Below are 23,863 nucleotides of genomic sequence, written 5' to 3'. Positions count from 1 at the left end.
ATATGTCCCATTTGCATAGGAAACCCAGCAAAGATGGGACTGATATGCGATTCACGGCAGTAAACGCCTCTGTAGCCCATTGAAACACCCCTAATTCTTCATTACACGAAGAAAACTTTTAACAGATCTCAGGTCACTTCGAGGTTACGCATCCTGAAACCCCCTGAAACGATTATCTTGGTCTAACATTTTCCGTGACTTAATTTTTTTACGAGTTTTTTAATAACGTGGTTTTTGCGACGTTTTTCGGAATAACGCGGTTTTGACGTAGGACTACGTCTCTGTTTTTTACTTGGTACCATTACCGTCGAAAAAAAAATCAGTATACCGTGCCATGCCCTAATACCGTGTGCCTCCTAATACCGTGTATTTGACAAAAAACTCAAATATTTTACTAAGTGTATTATTTTTTTAACTACATAACTAGTTCAATCATGAGCATATTAAACCTTCTCAAGTTAGGCGTGATAAATTTAGCACATGTTCACAAAAACGAGCAAATACAAATATTTACAGAATGTGAGTGCAAACTACCAATACACGGTATTAGGTCATGGTTCCTTTTGTGTTCCAAATACCGTGTTTCGGCTAAAACTTGCAAACTGAAAATATTATTGATACTTTTTACTTTATGAATCAATTGCACAAACCTCTACGCCACGTTTGACGCACAGGTTCTTTTAAGTATGAACTTAATATGATCGATACAGTGATGATTCATAGGACCACCAATGTATGCGGGTCACATACACGGTATTAGGAACAATGCTATGTTTTACAATTTTGATTTTATCAATGGATTAAACATTTGGAATTCAATTTATTTTATTTATTATACATAATCCACACAATAAGCAATAATATAGCGTTTGAAAAATCAAGAAACATGAATTATTGATTTTTACAGGGCTCTTTGAAGTGAAGAGCATCCTTAAGGTCGCGGTATTAGGGCATGGCACGGTATACCGCATTTAGTTCACTACTGGACTGCGAACTGCGACATTCTAAGTGCGAAAACGTAAATAAAAGTGCGCGATTGCATCAAATCAGGTTGATGTTTTCGGTGCACTATTTCTTCAATCTATGGAGAACAAGTGCTCTGAAGACACCGAGTTGATATGATGCAATCGTGCACTTTTATTAGCGTTTTCGCACTCGTGAAAACTAGTGCGATAGTCCAGTGGTGAACTAAATGCGCTATATACAGTGCTGAAAAATTCATTTCGTCATATCTAAATTCAACCAGCTACAGCTCATTTTAAAAGCTGAACCTGAGAATATGGTATATTCAAAACATGTGCGCCTAGACCAGTTCTGCAAGAAAGTCACGGAAAAACCGCTATTTTTCGAATATTTGAAGTAAATGTCACGGATTACCTTTGAAAAATGTCAATGATATTCACGGGGAATATCATTTGGCATTTTTCAAAGGTAGTCCGTGACATTTACCTTAAATATTCGAAAAATAGCGGTTTTTCCGTGACTTTCTTGCAGAACTGGTCTAGCCGCATAAGTTTTTCATATACCATATTCTCAGGTTTAGCTTCTAAAATGAGCTGTAGGTGGTTGAATTTAGATATGACGAAATTAAATTTTCAGCACTGGCTATATAGATAAGGATATTTTTACTCACCACTAATTGAAGCAACATGCTGCATAGCAGCGCAAGTGTTGTTGACAAATCGAGTTTACACAGTACACAGCTTTCGACAGAAAATTTGTTCTAGCTTGGTTGTCTGTTCTCTGTAATCTAGATGTGTCGCGTCGCCCCGCTTGACAACCGTCAGACCGGTTACGAAATTGCAAGACATGAAACCGAACGAATCATCGGAGATTCACGGACATTTCGGATAACCGAACATCAACATACGCCATACGGATTCGATTTTTCTTTTAATTTTTTCACTTTCCCTTGAGGTGAAACTTCACATTACATTAATGCATTCTTATAAACACACCTAACCGCTTTCTTGTTTTCCTTTTTTATTTCGGTCAGTAACCGCACCCCCCACCAGTAGGGGGATGGTTACCAACCTCCCCCAACGAACGAAACATCTCGTTCCCATTACGAGAGAAAAAAAGAAAAGAAAAATCTCCCGCGAGTGATTGGAATTTGGGACTGACGGATGTTAAATCTTATTTTGTTTTTTTGTTGAAGTTACTCTTTAAAGTAATGTTTTGTCGCCCAGCAAACTTAGAAGAAGTAACCCAGAATCTTGCCTCCCAGATGCTTCCGTCTGGCTTCTTCGTGATCCATGATGCCACCGCTGGTCGTCAGGACGACGTATCTGTAAGAACAAAAGGAATGGATGCGATATTAGTTTCAATTTTTCAAGTAGGGTAACAATGCTAACAATTTTGTTATTGATTGCATGTAACCATCCATTGAATCGAAAGTGATTTTATACTCAAATCCGGGATTAATGGTGGACTTTGCTCCGTAGAGCTTTACTCTAGCCTCCTAGGGTGAGCAATAACGCACCGAGGATTTGATGCGTTATCATTTTAGGATAAGAAGGCATAGCAGTTTAACCCTTCCCGAGACGAGCGTGTGAACAAACAATTTTTAAAATATGAAGGAAGCCAAAATTAGTTAGGATGTTGTTTTATTCATAGCAACTATATATTATTCATAACAATGCCTGTTGGATTTTTTTTTTCTTAAATGATATTGTTCATAATAATTCCTGTTGGAATTCTTCCAGGAGTTGTTGATAGGATGCAGAAATGTCCCTTGCAATTTCCCCAGTAATAAGCCAAGGGTTCTTTCAAGTTTTTCATTTGAAAGATTTTTTTCAGTTTTTCCTGTTAGGACTCATTTAGGAATGCCTGCACGAATTGCTCCAGGAATGATAGGAATCCTCCAGAAATGCATCCTATGATTTTTCCAAGAATTCTTCAGAAAATGTCTCCGGAGATTTTTTTTTCAAGCATCTATTTGTTATTCGGCTGTTTGAGCCCGTATGAAGTTGATCATCAATATTAACTTCTTTTCTCGATCAGCCTAGATAGCTGTGTAGTGTCGGTAGCGGTTGTCTAAATTGGCTAAGAATAACGCTACGGACCGCCTGATCCAGTGGTAAGAGTCCACTAAACAGGTGATCCCTAATTAATGGTGTTATGCGGCTTTATGCTTACCGTACCTAGGAATGAATGGCTAGGGGGGGGGGGGGGGGTCTAATAAAAACCTAACCGCAAACGGAGCCTGTGGAGTACCAGGGCGTCCTCCACAGTATGTTGCCCTTACTGCGCTAACCGGAGCAATGGTGCAGTGGACCTTGTGTTTTTCCGAGACGATCAGCTGCCCTTTAGTCTCTCACTTGAGGATAAATAAGGGCGGGATTATGAAGGTATTGTTAATTAGTTTAAATTTTCACCTATATGGTTTCGCATTATGCGATTTACACAGTGTATTCTGTGTACCCTCGCCTTTGGCGTTTTCCAATCGATACCGATCTGTTTTTGTTGCTGCTGTTTTTTGTTGTGCTATAGTTGCGAAGAGTTTAATCTTGCCTAGTTTAGGTAGTGGCTACGGTTAGGATAGCTCAGATCAATTTTCAGCATAAAAGAACAGCAACAATCAATTTTTGCAGACTTATGAAAAATGGTACAGCCCAAGTGACCTTGGCCCAAGAACCTTACTTCCGTAAGGGGAATTTTTATTTAGGAAATCTTGTGAACCCGGTGTTTGCTACCTTCAGTAAACATGAAATGGCAAGCTCGCGTGTCATGCCTCGAGCATGTGTGCTTGTCAACAACGCAATAGTTGCTACACTATTCTCTGAACTAACCCCCTGAGATGTATGTGCTATCACAATTGATGTATCTGTTGGAAACCTCAACAGGAAATACGTCTATTGTTCGGTTTATTTACCGCATGACGAACCATCCCCTACGGATGCTTTTAAACACGTTATCGCATACTGTACTTCAAAAGGCCTTCCGCTAATTGTAGACAGTGATGCTAATGCTCACCATATCATCTGGGACAGCTCAGACATTAACTTGAGGGGCTCCAGTTTGATGGAGGACTTCAGTAGTACAGATCTTGCATTACTTAACATAGGCAACCGCCTAACCTTCATGATATCTGGGGCCTGTAGCATAATGAAAATTTTACTAATAATATTAGTCTTGTAGCTTGTAACTTATAATTTTCTGTTGCATAAAAATACTACAAGTACAAGTTACAAGTCCAATACTACAAGTCGGTTGGACTAATATTATTAGTTGAATTTACAAGTGTATGTTGCATAAACAAACTACAAGTATAAAATATTAGCTATGACTTGTACTTTTGATTACAAGTCTCAAAGGTCTTGTAAAATAATTTACAAGTTAGATTTAAAGTATTGCAGGAATCATATTTAGTTTTGAATGTATCGATTTACCATTTTGATGAACTCAAATAATATTATTTATCTAACATGTCAACCTCAATTCCAGTTTTCGACGATTAAATTTGGCAGTATGTATTCGAAACTCATTGAAGAGAAAATTGCGTTGATGTGCACTTTGTATCCAAAATATAATTTCTGCTGAGTCTCTCAAGTTCTCCAAAGTTTCTACAATACCCATCTTTGATTGGAGGTTCTTGGTAAAGTTATATATTATGGTCACTGCATAAGCACAGGTTAAGTTGCAGATGCGAAATAAATTTGAATCAATTGATTGTATTGCGCATCATTAAGCTAATCAAGAGCTACAATATACATACATCAACTCGAATCGAGTTGCGACATATAAAAGTAGGTAAAAGCTCAATTTTTGCATCACAGATCACTTCGGATTTTAACAAGAAGCATAATACATGTTGCTAAATCATTATACATTGTTTTTCAACCAGTACTATAAAATCTTTGGGACATTTTACTAAAAATCTAGGTAAATACTTGCAGTGCCATACTTTGTAAAAAATATTTCGTCAGAGCGGCCGAAAATCATCCAAACAGCAGATGCTTTTTTTCATCTATCGTATAAAGAATGCAAAACTTTGAAATAAATTAAGTTATTTCCGGATGTTACGCGGAAAATGCAGAATATAAACAAACATCAACTGCCATTTCAAATTAATAGTGAAACTGTCGGATGAATTTTGACAGGTAAATGAACCAAAACAACTTGTATTTTCATGGTCACTAATATTACAAGTGCTAATAATATTAGTGGAAAATTGAGCCTTTATGCAACACAAATTATTAGCACTTGTAATATTAGTACTTGTAACTTGTAGCTAATATTATTAGCCCGATTATGCTACAGGGCCCTGCTAGAAAGGAAGTGTTAGACATAACGCTTTGCTCTAGTAAAATTAGTCGCGAGCTGACCAATTGGCATGTGTCAGATGAAGAATCTTTATCTGACCATCGCTACATCATGTTTGAACATTTTAAATGTTACTACGCAAACATTGCGTTTCAGGAATTCCCGGTCAACAAACTGGTATCTTTTTACTGATTTGTTTGCGGTCAAATTTCATGAATACTCACCATCCAGTGACACTCCAAGTGATTTAGATGATGCCATTGATGCTACAACGGCCTTCATCATGGAAGCTTTTGAAGAAGCATGCCCTCTGTGGTCTGTGAAGATCACAAGAGGAACCCCTTGGTGGAACTCTGATCTGGCGAAACTCAGGAAACAATGTAGAAAGAGTTGAAACAGACGACGTTCGGCTGGTTCGGAGGTTTTCAGGTCGGCTCGCAAGGCCTACAAGAAAGCTCTCCGGTCTGCTGAACGATCCGGCTGGAAAAACCTTTGTACAAATGTTTCCAGCTTGAGTGAAATCAGTCGGTTAAACAAAATCCTTGCGAAATCTAAGGATTTCCAAGTGAACGAACCTCGTTTGCCAAATGGCGATCTGACTTCCTCTGATGAGGAAGTTCTGGAATGCTTATTCAGCACATACTTCCCTGGATGTGTGGATATTACATCTCCGGATGAACCTGATGTCTTTTCTTGTAGGGGTTGTGTGCTAGTAGTGGACCCTGCGCCTATAGTGGACCCCCTTCAGAAAAACTCAAATATAAATGCCAAAATCAACTGTTGCCAGGCAACTTCCACCGGGGGAACATCAATTACATTGCTACACTGCAGTTCCTGGCAATCAAATGATCCAGTGGCCGCAACAATCGGTAATTTTAACTATTTAATGAATGTAAACACTCAAAAGGGTCCACTATACGAACACTCAGGGAGGGTCCACTATAGGCACCGTCGGCGGCGTGACAGCTAACATAGAAATCAAATGGGGGGTCCACTATAGGCGCCAGGATATTTGTAAATAATCCTATACTGGACCCTGGTGGTGTCCATTATAGGCAACATCGATGCGTATTTTCAAATGCGTATTTCACTGGAATAATTTATTAAAGTTGTATGTTTGACGGTCTTAACATAAAGAGGGGACGTGAAACTTGTTTGAAAAATCCACTTTGGAACAATCCACTGCCTTAACATAGCTAAAAAGTCGCAGAAGTAAATTTCGATGACTTAGGGGGTCCACTACTAATACCCAAACCCTAGTTATGATTCCCTCGCCTCGGCTCGGAGTATTGTAACTATAGAATCGATTGAATAAGCACTTAATAGCTTTGCTCTTTTCAAATCTCCTGGAGCAGATGGGATTTATCCTATTTTGCTTCAGAAGGGATTTGATTATTTCAAACATGTTTTGAAACAACTACTTGTTTGCAGTTTTGCTACAGGGTATATTCCCAAATCATGGCGGGATATTTACTGTGAAGTTCATTCCGAAACTGGGTCGTGCGTCGTATGAAGAAGCAAAGAGTTTCAGACCTATCAGTTTGATCTCTTTTCTTCTGAAATGCTTAGAACGCATTGTGGATCATCACATCCGTGATGTTCATCTGGCCAACGTGCCTCTTCATGTGAACCAACATGCCTACCAATCTGGTAAGTCCACTGTGATTCTTTTACACAAGGTTGTTTACGATATCGAGAAATCGTTCGCTCAAAAGCAATCCTGCTTGGGTGTTTTCTTAGATATCGAGGGTGCCTTTGACAACGTGCCTATCGATACCATATTGGAAGCCGCACGGGGTCATGGTATATCTCCAATGATTTCCAATTGGATTCACCAAATGTTCAAAAACCGACATCTCTTCTCGACATTGCGTCAAGCGGCGATTAGGAAATTAAGTGTTTGTGGATGCCCTCAAGGGGGAGTCTTATCGCCACTTTTGTGGAATCTCATTACAGATACGCTATTGAGGCAATTCAATAAAAGCGGTTTTCCTACTTATGGTTTTGCCGACGACTATCTAACATTGTTAGTCGGTATGTGCATCAGCACCCTTTTCGACCTGATGCAAAGTGCCCTTCAGGTAATTGAGGGTTGGTGTCGCCAAAATGGCCTTTCGGTTAATCCGAGTAAAACATCTATTGTTCTTTTTACGGAAAGGCGAAACCGTGATGGCGTTCGGCCTTTGCTACTCTTTGATTCTGAAATCGATGTGACTGAACAGGTAAAGTACGTTGGAGTTATTCTTGATTCCAAGTCTTCCTGGACACCTCACATTGAGTTCAGAATCAAGAAAGCTTGTATGGCCTTCGGGCAATGCCGGCGAACATTTGGTACAACTTGGGGTCTAAAACCCAAGTATATCAAATGGATTTACACAGCTGTGGTTCGGCCAATATTGGCCTATGGATGCCTTGTGTGGTGGCAAAAGGGTGAAATGAGAACGGTCCAATCAAAGTTAGGCCATCTCCAAAGGATTTGCCAAATGGCGATGTCTGGAGCGTTCTCTTCAACTCCCAAGGCAGCGCTCGAAGCTCTCTTTGACGTTGCTCCACTACACATTCATCTCAAACAAGAAGCACTTTCTTGCACTTACCGTCTATGGGTACTTGGTTTACTAGAGGAAACTTCTGTGAACCGCAGTTCAACACACACCTCGTTGTTTCCACTTTTGGTGAATTGGGACAACATTTTCATTGCTCCAAGTGATCTCACAATTTATGTAATTTCCTATATAGGTCACTTTCACGAAATTCCCTTCCCGGGAAAAGTGGACTTCTGGTTATCTGGAGAGAAGTATTTCAGACGGCATCGTATGTTACACTGCTTCGCTGAGGTCGAGCAGGTGCTGGTGTTTATTCTCGTGAGCTAAGGCTGTATCAGTCTTGCTCGCTTGGTAGACACTGCACCGTTTTTCAGGCCGAAATCTTTGCTCTTATGTGCGGAGTGCAATCAGCACTTCAGCAGCACGTAATGGGCAAAGTAATATACTTCTGTTCAGATAGCAAGGCTGCTATTAAAGCACTTGCTTCGGCCAACTCTAGGGCAAAGGTAGTTATCGCTTGTCGAACTCAAATCGAGGAGCTGAATTCAGCAAACGCTGTTCACCCTTTATGGGTACCTGGCCATTCTTCCATCGCTGGAAATGACTTGGCTGATGAGTTAGCTCGTACTGGAGCATCACATGACTTCATTGGCCCTGAGCCAGCTATTCCGATATCGAAGTGTTGGGTAAAGCTTTAGATTCAAACCTGGGCTGTCACTTAACACAGACAATACTGGAATACTTTGGAGTCATGTCGTCAAACCAAATTGTATTGTACTGAGCCATCTCCAAGAGTGGCGAAGTCAAGTATCTTATTAATCTGTCAAAGCAGAATAAATTGCAGCGTTCTGGTCAAAGCATTGACTGGCCACTGCTTTGTATAGATACTGTACTCTAACTCTATACAAGTTTTCCAATCAGCTTCAGACTCGGACAATGCCCTGCTAGCAGGCCAGTAATAGAACTGAGTTTTTTTTAGAAAGCTCTATGATTTTACAGGATTTTACGAGTCTTTGGTACGTACGGTTTTATGAAACGTTTTTCCTTGCCTCGCAATACATAATTGTGTTTTGATTGTAATTGTAATTGTAATTTTATTGAATACGGTATCCTGTCCTGATGTCCCAGTTGAATTTTATTTTTGCATGTTCCTTAGCTTTGAACTCCATTCTTTTTCTATTTTTCTGGTCAACTAGTACCGTTTGACGCCAGTTGTGTTTTACGTCGGCTGGGTCTAGGAGCTAAGCTTTAAATTCCGACACCCCAGGGAGACAGCCACCACACCTGAAACTCTACATAACGAACCCATCAACACATGGGCCGGGACCTACGGCTTTACCTCCTATCCGAGGGAAGACATGATCACAGATTTTATATCCCAGAAAATTCCAGATATACATTTTTTGGAGAAATCTCTACACGAATTCCTGAAGAAATTCGCTGACGATTTTCAAAGGAATACTAGGAGGCTTATTAGACCTTTTTATCTAGTTCATTTATTTGGGGCTCAATCGCGTATAACGCTTTACGGAGCCGAGGATCTTTCTTTGTACTTATTATTAGACCGGTTATTATCCGGTGAATTGAGACTTGGACTATGCTTGAGGAATCCCTGTCAGGTCAGAACCTATCGTGACACTGACTTTGAATCCAATAGCTGATGATGATCAAGTTGCGTCCAAAATTCTCCATCAACAATGTACGGTACCGGCGGCCGCCTCGGTACGACCTAGAGCAACTGAAGCAACCAAAATGTCTTCTCTACACACTCACTGCATAACGAGGAAGCTTTGCCGAACAAGGATAAGCTCGATGGAGTCCTTTTTTAGTTACATCTGGAGATCTGGAGTAGTCACCTAGCCACCGTCAAAATCTTCTTTTAGAAGAATTCCATATTTCAGATTTTTCTTTTTGTGGCGCTCTCATCAAAACTAACTGCACTCATGAACTGCAAATCACTACAAACTTTCACCGTGAATTCCTTCGCATAATTCGAGTTTGTTTACATCCGCTTCCCCCTCCCCCTCCCCCACAAATTCAACAAAGTACTCACCCGAACTGACGCGAGGGGAGCAGCGTATTGGTCCACCGTTCGATATCGTCCAGCTTGACGTCGAACCGGGGCGAGATGATACCGGCCTTGTTCAGGCGACCGGTCAGATTCACCACCACCTTGCCGGATCGGTGATCGTCGACGATTTCGAACTCTCCGATGTAGCCATGCTTCATCATCACGGTCAGGAACTTGATCACGACTTTGCTGTTCGGCCGGATCAGGACCTGGCGCTTTCCACGCTTCTCGGCATTGTTGATGCACTTGAGCGCATCGGCTAACACACTAATGCGGACCATTCTTCCTAAAATAGAGGAAAGTGGCAACGGATTAGAATCACTTACGGCTTTTTCTCGAAGATCAGCCACTGAACAGTATCTCCAAGATTGTGAAGGTTATGTCCAGGTTTCCGCGGACGAACACAGCGAAATTTTTGACAGCTAGCTAGGGAGGATAACATCAGCAGCATCAAGACGAGGCAAGCAGCCAAGCATCATCGGCGTTTCCGATTCACAATTTCAGGCACTTTTCCGCCACGGTCAAGCCCATTTTCGGTCCGCTTCGATGGCCAGCAGTCGTATCCGTTCACCATTGTCAATTTTTCACTGATTCGCCGCGGAATCCGGCCCGAAAACCGATTTTACCTCGATAGTTTATTTATCGACACAACATACGTCGGAGAGAACTTGGTTGAAAAGAACAGGAAACAGCCGCGACAGTTGAAAAGTTGGCAGCAGTGCGGGCGCGCTGACAGCTGTCAGTGTAAACGTCAAGTGCAGGGGTGGACCCACGGGGGTGATCACTTCAAAAATATTATTTAATATGGGTATGCATACGATTAAATATATTTAATGTTTATAGCTCCGTTCTAATGCTATAAAATTGTACTTGAACTGAAATTTTGGTCTTAGCAATCTTTGACAATGTCTAATCCCAATTTGTTTATTTGGCTGTTAACAAAAAAATATATTTTAAAATATATAGCCAGAAATTTAAAGTTTTCACCTAAGTTTTCATTATCTTTCTTTTTTCCAGCAAGCGCATCAAACATAACAGAGCCTCAGGATATGAATAAAATAGCGCATAAATTACCTCCTTGAATCCTGAAATTGAAAAGTGTCAGTTAGAAACCATGCTATTTCTCTCGCAGGTTTGAATTCGGCAGAAGGGCTGCTAATCTATTGAATTCAAGCCATAAGATCATCTCTATGTAAAAATTGAAGGACGGACACGCAATGTGATTGCTTCTCAGGCCAATTTATCAAGGACTTTTTTAGTACCGCGTCTTTGCAGCGGTCTAGCAATTATGAACGTACAGTATGCTGTGACCGATAGAGGCTGTTTGTTGGGCTGTTCAAACCATAAGACCAGTTGTCGGACATAGAACTCCCCCCACTGATGTAGGCTCTAGGCAGGCTCCCTGAAGTATCCGTGCAATTTCTCTTTACAATGCTGAAAGAGCAATTACGTCAATCAATCTACCTAGTTGAAGGGTATAACCGTATAACTGAACAGAAAAATCGACCAGAACAAATCACATAAATAACGTTGATTCACACATCGCTTTTCTCGTAGCATAATCCGAAAAGAATTAAATACTTTTTTGTATCCCTTACTAACATTAGCTTTATTATTTTATGCATTAATCTTGCCCCATAAGGTAACATTCCTTGAGATTCTACGTCCATTGTTCAACTCGGTGGAACCTTTATAGAATCCGAGAGAGGGTCTAAGGTACAATTTCGGGAGATTACAAGCAGCACTTATGGAGATTCCAACCTCAAGATTATCAATATCTTTACCCTAGAATAAAAAAAACTGGAATAAAATCAAATTATGGATATGAATAATAATTATAAGAACTTTCGATTTCGACTGACAGACACAAACAATTGAAAAAATGTGGGATTTCAGTGATTACTGTGATTACTGAATTATATTTCAGTTCAGTGTCGAACATTTTATAGCATCCATATTTATGGAATATAAATAAAAATATTTAAAATTTATTAATATTATTAGAGTGATCACCCCCGTGGGTGGACCAAATACACGGAACGAAAATTCCCGCCGAATCCTCATTTTAAGGTCATTCGGGTGGTCGTGTGTGACAGTAGTTTGACAGATTTACCATATGAGAATGAGCCATCTTACGAAACGTTTCGGATCAGCCGATCGCACATTTTTTCAGGGGGATGACGAAGGGCCAGAATCATCTACCCAGCATTCAACTCAACATGGCGTCCAATGATTTTATTTTGATTGCTTAATTCATGGAAAAAATGCGCTGGAAACATCGACACTGCTTCGATGCTACATATAATATCGTGCAAAGTGATAAGGAAAGAGAAACAATCATCAAAAACAACGATTTCGTTTGAAATGTGTAATTTCTGAAATAAGCACTAGCAACACACGAGATTCTATAACATTCCCCAGAAAACCATTCCCCAGAATACCAATCCCCAGAATTCCATTCCCCAGAAAACCATTTCCCAGAATGTACCATTCCCCAGAATGTACCATTTCCCAGAAATCCGTTCCCCAGAAATCCATTCCCCAGAATGCACCATTCCCCAGAAATCCATTCCCCAGAATGTATCATTCCCCAGAAAAGCTTAATATACTCTGCTAAAAAGTTTAATTCGATACACAAACAGTAAAATGTTGATCATAATGATATGTTATACCCCGGACAGACATGTGATACGAGTATTATTCCTGTACAACGGTACGCAGTGTCAAGAAAATTCTAACTCATTTCAAGCGCAATTGTACAGTGATTCTTGTATCACATGTGTGTCATAAGTATTAAAGGCAAGGATTTTAACATTATAGTGTTATTACGAGCAAATATCTATTTCTTGTACGGTATATGAAACAAATTACGGTAAAAATGTATACATACATACATATCCATAATAATATTCTACAATAGTAAACGTTTGAATTACCATTGTACACAGTTGCATGTTGATCTTTAAACCTATCTTGAAAGTTCACAAACTGTTAGTTGCGTTGCTATAAAATGTTTTGTTTTTGACAGATTTGTGAAAATTGTGCAGCACTTGTTTTACGATGAATAACGTTTTAAAAGTGATGTGCAAAATTTACAGAGAAAACGCATATTCTTCTGGTGTTGTTCAGTGTACAAGATACTTAAGACTCAACTGACCACGTTTTTCTTTGCAAACGGTTGGAGGGATCCATCCCAATGGCTGTTCCTAATTATTCGCTTCAAAGGCTCTTCATTCATGCGGTATGAGAAGGGCTTTCATCATTATTCCAATACTATGGAATGGAATAGAAAAAGTGAACATATAAGCAGTTTGAATGCCAACAGAAGGGAAAAAGTATCATTGTTTTCCTTTTGGCATTCAAAAACCCAACAATGTTTCTTTTTAAACAATATTCTTCTTAATATTGTTTGTTGCTTTCATAACAAAACGCGCTGCCAACTTCCAGTCGGCATTTCTGAATCATCGCAACGAATCAAGCACCACCTCTGCTGCTGTTTGTGTTAGTGAGATCGGAAAACGTCAGACTCTCGCCTGCTGATTGGCTGCGACGACTCTGGCGACGGTTTCAGCCGCGACGGATTCAAATCGTCGCGTTCGATAAGGGGGGAAACCGTCAATATTAAGGCAATTAGTAAAAAATTTTAAATTATAACTGCTTACATTTTCAACATAGATTCTCCCTTCTTTTCTACATAGGCTGTTCTTTCGAATTGCACTTTTCAGGAAAGTATGGGCATTATTACAACCACCGGTGTTTTCAAATTTCTAAACACCTGTGCTTGTGGTGCCGATTGTAACTAGCCTAAACATTGTAACTCGAAAGAACAGCCTATGTAGAAAAGAAGGGAAAATCTATGTTGAAAAAGTAAGCAGTTGTGATGCCGATAATTTCCTGAAAAGTGCAATTCGAAAGAACAGCCTATGCAGCAAAGAAGGAAAAGTCTATGTTGAAAATGAAAGCAGTTATAATTCCAATAATTGTACCAATTGCCTAAATTCTAAAAAAAAAGCTTGTTCAAAAAAAGGAACAGTGTTGGGTTTTTGAATGCCGCAAGGAAAACAATGTCACCACAGACAAACAGACGTAACACTTCGAACATTTTTCGATTTAAATTTTAGTCTCGGAAATAGGTTCGCTTAATTCTAAAAGGACTGAATTTGGCCAATCATCAACTAGGTGGCAGTAGTGAGCAAACGTCAAACTCAAACAAAAACTATGCGAGCGCCGCGAATTGGCAGTTGGTCAACTCTTAAATTTTCAAATAAACCGTTAAATCGATGTACGATGGAAATTATCAGAGTGTTACGTTTCCTTCTTCGTTAAAAAAAATGTTTGAGTCGTTATAAGAATTGTTGGCATTACAACTGCTTATATCTAGATTGAGCTTAAATAAGGGCGAAAGTAACATGAGAGAGTTCTCTTCATCGACTCTCTCTTCTTCAAATTGAAGTGACAAGATGTAAATTTTGTTGAACTTTTTGGGCATAAATCGCTAGGTTGCGATGCAATCTAGCGTCTAAGTGTAAAAAAGTTCGATTGAATTTGCATCTTGTCACTTTAATTTGCAGAAGAGAGAGTCGATGAAGAGAACTCTCTCATGTTACTTTCGCCCTTATTTAAACTCAATCTAGATATGTTTATCAAAAATTTTCCCTTCTTTTGCATAGGCTGTTCTTTCCAGTTGCACTTTTCAAGAAATTATCGGCATTGCAACTGCTTACTTTTTTAACATTGATTCTCCCTTCTTTTTTGCATAGGCTGTTCTTTCGAATTGCACTTTTCGGGAAATTATGGGCATTACAGCCTCCACCGGTGTTAAAATTGCTGTTATATTTATTTCATATTTTTTCTAAATTTCTAGACACCTGTGCTTGTGGTGCCGATAATGACTTGAATAGTGTAACTTGAAAGAATAGCCTATGCAGAAAAGAAGGAAAAAACTACGTAGAAAATGTAAAAAGTTCTGATGCCGATAATTTACTGAAAAGTACAATTCGAAAGAACAGCCTATGCAGAAAAGAAGGAAAAATGTATGTTGAAAAAGTAAGCAGTTGCGATGCCAATAATTATACCAATAGCCTAAATTGTAAAGGCAAATCATGCTTATTTCCGAAGTCTTTCTTGTCAAATAAGAATTTTTGGCAGGATGTTTCTTCCGGTGATTTTTTACGAATAAATATTTGATTTTTAGCTATTAATATAAACCATTCAGAATTAAAGCAATAGTTTTATCACAGACAAACAGACGTCTCACTCTACTCACTTCTCATCGTTACCCTTTTTAACGGTTAGTTCAATTATTTTGTAGTTCGCAAATCGCTCGGTCACGGCGCTCGCATCGTTTTTGTTCCTGTTTGACGTTTGCTCACTACTGCCACCTACTGAGTGATTTGCGTAACACAGCCTGGTTAGCATTGGGCGATTATGTTTTCGTGACGATGATTTTTATCGCAATTTGTTCCAAGTGATACGTCTGTTTGTCTGTGGTTTTATTTTTTTCTGGGGAATGGTACATTCTGGGGAATGGAATTCTGGGGAATGGTACATTCTGGGGAATGGATTTCTGGGAAATGGTACATTCTGGGGAATGGGTTTCTGGGAAATGGTTTTCTGGGGAATGGTACATTCCGGGGAATGGAATTCTGGGGATTGGTTTTCTGGGGAATGGTTTTCTGGGGAATGTTATAGAATCACACACGAGCCACACACCCGAAAATCAGGAGCAAGTTAGGGTAAACCGACCAGAAAGTGGGTACCAAAACGCGCCGTACCAAAAATGATGTTGGGTGGAGCGGCGATGTACCGAGTTTGACAGCCGTGTCACCCCACTGCATTTTTTGAACGAAAATTTGACAGGAGGTCGCGTCCAAGCCCGTGAGTAAGAATATTAATATCAACACTGTTGTCGAATCGTAAAATAGACTATGAGCAATTTTACGTAGTGACAACAATGTTCTGCTTATTCTTCTTTTTTCTGTTTTGAGCCATCTGCTGACGGCTCAGCGGGTTGGGCCAATTACAAGACTATATGCCCAGTTGTTTTGTGTTTTTGATGCCTTCGTTGTGTTTCATAGCTGAGAGAGAGGAGACAGCTCACTGACAACCACGATGTTTACATGTCTTCTTCTTACTTCTTTTTACAACTTTTAGCGTCGCACAATGGTTTGAAAAAACATTATTGGTCAAAAATGAATTGCATATTGAGTTCGTTGCGACAGAGCATGGAAAATAAATGGATTCGTTGCGCTGGCCGTGGGAAACTGATCATTATTATTTTATCTTTTTAAATACAACAAACGGAGCAAAATTTAGATAAGATCTTTTGGATATTTGGCCACTCCACACCATCAATGTGCGATTTTCAGCTCGGTTCACGGTGACAGTATGTGGCACGTCCTCCTTGACATTAAGTAGCACGCAATCGAAGCCAGCTGTCTCCTCTCTCTCAGTTTCATAGGACTAATTTCATCTCTTTCACAAAGTTTGCAACTTCTTCGAATAGCTTTTTGTTTTTTTTTTATCTTTATTATCGAGACTTTCAGCCAGAGGCTGGTTCGTCTCCAGAGGGTTACACACTAAGATCAGCTCGGTATTTTCCCCAACTTTTTACTGAGTTCTCAACAGCAGATTTAAATCGGTACGCTCGGTTATCCTTTTTGCTGAATACTCTGTAAATAAGTTAACGAGTTCTGCAAATGAACTGTCAAAAATCACAGATGAACAGTAAATATCGTTACTGATGAACGGTAAATATTGATTACCGAGTGTACCGAGTTAAATCTGCTGTTGAAAACTCAGCAAAAGATGAAAAAAATACAGAACCCAGCGAAAATTTTACTGAGCTGGAAAATCAGAATCTTAGTGTGTATGATGAGTCAAAACAGATACAGAGTGTGGAGACTACTTATTCTTACTGAGTAACCGTTCAATCTTTTTAGCTTTTTTACGGGACATTAGTTATCTTTTGTCATTCCAAGCTTTAATTGCTTCGGTAGTGGCAACCTTAAAATCTATTATTGTCGCGCTTATCTTAGATTCTCAACAAGTTGCGTTCGAAACGCGCAGCATCAGATCGCGCCAGACCGCGCACGTATGATTTACACACGGTGTGCACCTTGGCTAAAACTGTTTTTGCAGCCGTCGGGTGGGAGCTGTCATGGATAATCAGCCGCCGTATACAAATCAAACGGAGCGCAATCTTTTCGCGATAAACGACGGCTGGTTGAGATCATCAGCATCTGAGTGATTAAGCTGGGATGCACAATATTGTTTGTGCAGTTGAAAATCGGAATTTTTGACACGCGAAAATCGATATTTCTCATAACTCGCGTTACATTTGAAAAGGGCCTATCCCTAAAATGTAAACAAATCGATTTTGATACCTTTCCATAGCATCCCCCAACAGTAACATACTGTGCAAACATCACCCGCCTAACCGTTAATCTTATCAGAATAAACCCCACCTTCAAAACGGCCGATCATTTCTTTTTTTCCCAATCATTCATAAGCCCGTGCTCCAAATGGGCCAGTAACGGTAAAATTTTGTTTTCATTTGTTGGTCCTCTCGTTTAAAGGACCGACAACCGAAAATTTTCGGAGCGGCTCTCGGGCCGAGCGCCGAGAGCGCGAATTGGGTTCTTTAAGGGTATCCAGATTATTGCATAATCGGAATCTCCGTCCAAAAATTAGTCGAAATCCAAAATTTCATCATTTTTGGTGACCGGGAACTATTTTTAAAATGCATTTAAAATTTGTATGGAGAAAATTTTTTGGTTGGGGTGAACTGTCACTTTATCGATTGAACTGTCATTCTATCCACGGAAATTAAAACTGTTTTGTTTATTTAACCATCAAAACAAAGGAATTGGAACGCAATAAAATCATCTAATACTCAGAATAATGAGCTCTTTCGATTAGGCTAAAGAAAATGGCAATATTTAATTCACTAAACAACCCAATTCTCTCTCTCAAAAACGGCCAAGCCTTGATACGATGTCAACAACGGACTCATTCGGGGGACCAATCCACGCTAAGAAAATTTTAGAAAGACTCACAATAAGGCGTACACCGGGTGAAACTTTTCAAATTAGCTTAAAATGTTTATCTATAATTTTTCATACTTTTTTGATAACTTTTAATGTAAAATTGATTATCGAGGCATAGATACATCTATTCTTGTGTCATTAAAACGAAAAGCCTGTTGAAAAATCCGAAAACTGTGAAATACGAATATGAAATGTGATGGAAAATGTTTGCATCGATTTTTCTCAATGTTTACGTTCTGGGGATAGGCCCTTTTCAAATGTAACGCGAGATAAACCGTGTGTCGGACGTACGTCGGGCACAGTGCGCTGGATAGAGGCCCATGTCCGCTGTCCAGCGCACTACGTCCGACGTTAGGTTTCATGTATTGTTTGTTGCTTTCATAACAAAACGCGCTGCCAACTTCCAGTCGGCATTTCTGAATCATCGCAACGAATCAAGCACCACCTCTGCTGCTGTTTGTGTTAGTGAGATCGGAAAACGTCAGACTCTCGCCTGCTGATTGGCTGCGACGACTCTGGCGACGGTTTCAGCCGCGACGGATTCAAATCGTCGCGTTCGATAAGGGGGGAAACCGTCAATATGGATTTTGAGGAAATTCGATTGTCGGGTGTGGGGAAACTTCGGGTTTCAACCGCGACGACAATATCTCTAAGGGGCGATCTCTTCACCCTGGCTTAAGCGTTAAGCCAGGTTTAACTGTATGGGTAAGCCTGGCTTACCGGTTAAGCTGAGGTGAAGAAATCGGCCCTAATTCACTTTCACTTTCACTAAGTTTCCACTATGGCCCTCGCGAGCCAGAGAGGGAAAACAACCTAATTTTAGGTAACGAGTTTATTCGATACTCAATTTTGAGTAAAATTGACCCAAATATTAGGTAGTTTGGATTTTTCGTGTGTGTGTGTGGGTTAGGGGCTGTCCATAAACCACGTGGTCATTTTTTGGGACTTCTCAACCCCCCCCCGCGTGGTCATTAGTCCATACAATTTTTTTTATTCATCCATACAAAATGGTCATTGGCCGAACCCCCCCCCCCCCCCCCCCCCTCATGACCACGTGGTTTATGGACAGCCCCTTAGCGTGGGGCCGGATCACAACGTCCGAGGCCATACAGTCCCGGACATTAAGTCGCGTTTTTTTGCGAAATAGCGTCCAAAAGTTTGGATGCGTCATAATATCCTATGTGCCTTCTTTCCTTGGACTTCGTGGCGTATCTGCAAGCTCGGACGTTATGCCCCGAAAAAATGCGCCATAAAGTCCTGGGACTTTATGGCCTCGGACGTTATGATACTGCGCCGCTTAGCGTTACGTGCAGTTATGCATATTTATCAAAGAAGATAACACAAAAGAGAAACGTCAAAATATTTCTTGCTTTTCTCGCTACCAGTGTTGCCGTATGTATGTTTGATTGTATTTAGTAAATTTTATCAGCTCAAAAACCTTGATTTTTATAATTTTACAACAATAAAACAAATTATTTAAAAGTTTTAAAATTTTAATACAACTTTCAGACAATATGAAAAAACTTTAACAAAAATTTCTGCACGACAGGATTGAAAACCAAAGTTTTTATTCTCGACCTCGCCCCGGCGAGCAAATATTTTTTCAATTTCTTGACAGAACTGGAAGTAAGGCAACACTTCCATTAGTCTGTGCGCTTTTCGTCTGTCGAGTCCGCGAAGTTCAGCACGGTGCAGTCCGAAAGTTCGATCAAACGCGCTCTGAAAAGTATTTTTTCCGTTCGTTGCTGTTTTCGCGTGATACTGCGAGCAAAAATAGCATTCCTTTTTCTCTCACTGCGTAGCAGCTAGGCCGCGTTGACCGTGAGTGTTTGAGAAAGAATTCATCTTTTCCTGATTGCGGAGCAGAAGTTTTCCGGAACTATCGAAAGGTAAGTGCTGCTGGAAAAGGAGCAACCATCTTGGATTCTTTGTTTGGTGCATTCAGGAATGCGTCATTGATTGATAATTTTGATGCAAAAAAATTGCAGGAAGAAAAAAAAATGGTGGAATTAGATTTCTTTTCTTGCTTTTCAGGAAGCTATAAATAGCAAGCGTTCACAATGCCAAAAATTAAGCTGCAATCGTCGGATGGGGAGGTGTTCGATACGGACGTTCAGATTGCCAAATGTTCCGGAACGATCAAAACAATGCTGGAGGATTTGGGCATGGACGAGGGGGAGGACGAAGTGGTCCCCCTGCCCAATGTCAACTCGGCCATCCTGCGAAAAGTGCTGCAGTGGGCCACCTATCACAAGGACGACCCGGCACCGGCCGAGGATGACGAAAACAAGGAGAAGCGCACCGATGACATCAGCTCCTGGGATGCGGACTTCCTCAAGGTCGACCAGGGAACGTTGTTCGAGTTGATTTTGGCCGCGAACTACCTGGACATCAAGGGGCTGCTCGATGTGACGTGTAAGACGGTCGCCAACATGATCAAGGGCAAGACTCCGGAGGAGATCCGGAAAACGTTCAACATCAAGAACGACTTCACGCCGGCCGAAGAGGAACAGGTTCGCAAGGAGAACGAGTGGTGCGAGGAGAAGTAAGAGTGAGGACCCTGGAGTTGGGAGTTAAAACGTAAGCTATTTTTTATTTTTCTCTTGAATATCTTTGTCTGGAAGAAGAAACAAGCAACAGAAGGCTAGAATTTCGAACCTATTTTATTTGTTGAATTACAGAAACGAGTTGAACACGCAATGAAGTTTTCTCATAATTATTGATACACAGAAATTCACGCCTACCTACACTTATACTGCACGTCGAGTGCATTACTGTACTCGAAGCGATATAATCTACCTAAATAAAGCATAGTTATTAACGATCAATTAAGTCTGCAGGATATGGTAGCGGAACGAAATAGTTCAAAAGAAAGCATAACGTCTTTACGTCGATAAGCATAATGTCGATCTTTGATAATCGTAACGACGTGATCGGTACCGTTATTGACCCTAACAGGACATGGGAAAGGACAGGTAAGGGAATAGGATCGTCATACTCGCAAAAGCGTACCACAATGGGTTCACATAGCGCTCTGAAAAGGACACTGTAATAACGAATAAGCGTACCACAATGGGTTCAAACAGCGCCCTGAGAAGGGCACTATGATAACGTATAAAGCGTAAACTGCCCCTATTCGCATAATAGTCCCTTGTTTGCTGGGTTTCCTATTCACATGGGACTGTTGTGCCAATGGGGGCAGTAAAGAGAGCCTATAGCTCTTTACCACAGCGGGTCAAGAACAACAGAACGTCCTGAAGATTCAGGTTTCTGAAGTCAGTTTCACTTAATAAGTGTTTTCCGAGTAAATACTCGGAAACGCAATTGCGCAAAAACTGAACATTTACATATCAAATGATACGAAGTCCCATAGTCGGATTCATAGCTATCACAGGCAAATGAATCAGCTTGCTGAATATTCGCCATGTGATAACTGAGTCGGCAGTAGCCAGTAAATGCTTTGACCAGCATGTTGCAATTCTGCTTTGACAGATTTGTTAGATACTTTGCCACCCCTAGAGATGGCTCAGTACAATACAATTTTGTTTGACGATATGACTCCAAACTATTCCAGTATTGTTTGTGCTGAGTGGCAGCCCAGGTGTCAATCTGAAGCTTTACCCAACACTTGGATACCGGAATAGCTGGCTCAGGGCCAATGAAGTCATGTGATGCTCCAGTGCGAGCTAACTCATCAGCCAATTCATTTCCAGCGATGGAAGAATGGCCAGGTACCCATACAAGGTGAACAGCGTTTGCTGAATTCAGCTCCTCGATTTGAGTTCGACAAGCGATAACTATCTTCGACCTGGAGTTTATTTGTTGTGTGTGCATCAACAGGCAGCAACATGCCCCAATGATGTTTGGTGTTAAAATTATATTCATAATACAAAGAGAAATATGCTAGCAAACGAAACAAAAGACATGTCAAAAGGTAAAATACAAGCTTAAATTCTAACACAGACGTAGTCAGTTGATTCAACTGTTAAAAAACGAAGAGAATCTCCGGCGAAGAGTTTCCCGGGCCAGATGGAAATCGAAGATTGATGCGACTCTGTTGAAAATCCATTGCAACCCGTGGATAGCGCCGTGCATCGCATAATTAGATCTTCGTAGAGGCAATCTTAGTGGAATGTTATTGCGAAGTGCACGTGGCTGAACGTTCAAATTTATTTGTTCCAGGATTGTCCCACAGTCTATACGTCCTTGTAGCGTGTCTGCAATCATCAGTGCTTTGGTCGTTTCTCTACGGTTACGGAGTAACTCGAGATTGATTAAACGACAGCGGTTTTCGTAGCTCGGTAAACGAATCGGATCCCTCCAAGGCAATTTTCGAAGCGCGAAACGGAGAAAGCGACGTTGGACAGATTCAATTCTTTCGGAACCGTTGCAGTAAGCCGGGCTCCAGACTGCAGAACAGTATTCAAGAATGGAGCGCACTAGGGAGCAGTAAAGAGACTTCAGGCAATGGATGTCGGAAAAATTCTTCGCTACTCTGAAGATAAATCCCAGAGCCCCGGAAGCTTTGTTAACCGTATACGATACATGCTGGTGGTATGTCAGCTGGGAGTCCAGTATAACGCCTAAATCTTTGATAAGGTTTACTCGCTCGATAGTGACGCCAAGCATGCTGTAGTCGAAGAGAACCGGCTTCTTTCGTCGAGAAAACGTGATGACGGAGCATTTCGTAGGATTGACAGTCATTCGGTTCAACAAGCACCAGTTAGTGAAAAGTTCAATCTGCTGCTGAAGAAATTGGCAGTCGGCAAGGGTGCGAATCTTGAGGAACATTTTGAGGTCGTCGGCATAAGATAATCGGGGTCCTTCAATGATAAGATGGACATCGTTGAAATACAGTAGGAAGATCACCGGTCCCAGGTGGCTTCCTTGAGGAACACCGGAAGAAGCGTGAAAACGTTCTGATCTGAAATCTTCTATGGATACCATCAGTTGACGATTGGAGAGATACGACCGGAACCAGCGCAAGATATTACAACTGAGGCCGAATCTGTCAAGTTTAGCGATAGCAATGTCGTGGTCCAGCTTCTCGAAAGCAGCAGATAGGTCTGTGTAGATGACATCGGTCTGCACGTGTTCATTCATACTTTGATGATATACGATGTGAGGCACAATAAATTGGTGGTGGTAGAGCGGCCGGCCAAAAAGCCATGTTGATCGGGGCGGAGGTGTTGCTTGCAGTGCGAGATAACAGGCTCCATAACGACCAACTCAAACAGCTTTGAAATAGAGCTCAGAGCAGCGATTCCTCGGTAGTTGTTCACATCGCGTGTGCTTCCCTTTTTGTGCCTACTGGAAACATGAATGCAATTTTCCAGCAGAAAGGGAAAATGCCACTGGAAATCGACATTTCGAATAAACGGTGGAGTGGTGCTAGCAGGTGGGAGATGTGCTCTTTCAGGAACACGGAAGGAATACCATCCGGCCCTGGGTTGAAAGACGACTTCAATTTGGAAGCAGCTCTAGCAATCGCATCAGCTCGAATGTCCAAAGCACTCATCGTTTGACCGGAAAGAGGAACATTGCTGGCTGCACGTCTAACTTGGGCGTCGGTAATGATTTCGTTGTTGTACACGCTTGCAAATTTATCGGCAAACAGTTGACAAATTTCCGGAGTAGAAGAAGCAGTTATTCCATTCAACTCCATCGAGGAAGGAAGGCCAGATTCCTTACGTTGTTCGTTGACGTATTTCTAAAAAGACTTAGGCTTGCGTTTGAGTTTGAGTTCTACAGTAGACGTTCGATAACTGCAACATGTTTACGTTTCACTTAGCGAACGAAAATCCGATAACTGCAACGCCTGACAGTGTCAACAAACCATCAACTGACGTAAAATGAACACGAACTTCAGCCGACTGTTCATTTGGGTTAACATGGCGCACCATTTTGATGGATGGCGGTGCGATGACTGCAAAATT

The 23,863-nt window shown here is 40.9% G+C and overlaps 2 protein-coding genes across 2 annotated transcripts; one reads left to right on the top strand and one right to left on the bottom strand.

Moving 5' to 3' along the window:
* Positions 1–1,874: 1,874 nt before the first annotated feature.
* On the bottom strand, positions 1,875–10,643 carry LOC115260570 (small ribosomal subunit protein uS8A). The gene is made up of 3 exons (XM_029861506.2): positions 10,506–10,643; positions 9,862–10,165; positions 1,875–2,288 (listed from the first exon to the last, which is right to left on the bottom strand). Exons 2-3 carry the CDS (start codon positions 10,158–10,160, stop codon positions 2,195–2,197), a joined length of 393 nt encoding a protein of 130 aa, XP_029717366.1. The 5' UTR covers positions 10,161–10,165; positions 10,506–10,643; the 3' UTR covers positions 1,875–2,194.
* An 8,937-nt stretch (positions 10,644–19,580) lies between these two features.
* LOC109403563 (S-phase kinase-associated protein 1) lies at positions 19,581–20,759 on the top strand. The gene is made up of 2 exons (XM_019676381.3): positions 19,581–19,816; positions 19,962–20,759. The coding sequence occupies exon 2, from the start codon at positions 19,988–19,990 to the stop codon at positions 20,474–20,476; it is 489 nt and encodes a 162-aa protein (XP_019531926.1). The 5' UTR covers positions 19,581–19,816; positions 19,962–19,987; the 3' UTR covers positions 20,477–20,759.
* Positions 20,760–23,863: the final 3,104 nt, after the last annotated feature.

The sequence above is a fragment of the Aedes albopictus genome, chromosome 1, assembly GCF_035046485.1.
Source record: "Aedes albopictus strain Foshan chromosome 1, AalbF5, whole genome shotgun sequence".
In the NCBI taxonomy this organism is placed as follows: Eukaryota; Metazoa; Arthropoda; class Insecta; order Diptera; family Culicidae; genus Aedes; species Aedes albopictus.
This window is presented reverse-complemented; position numbering and strand designations above follow the sequence as displayed.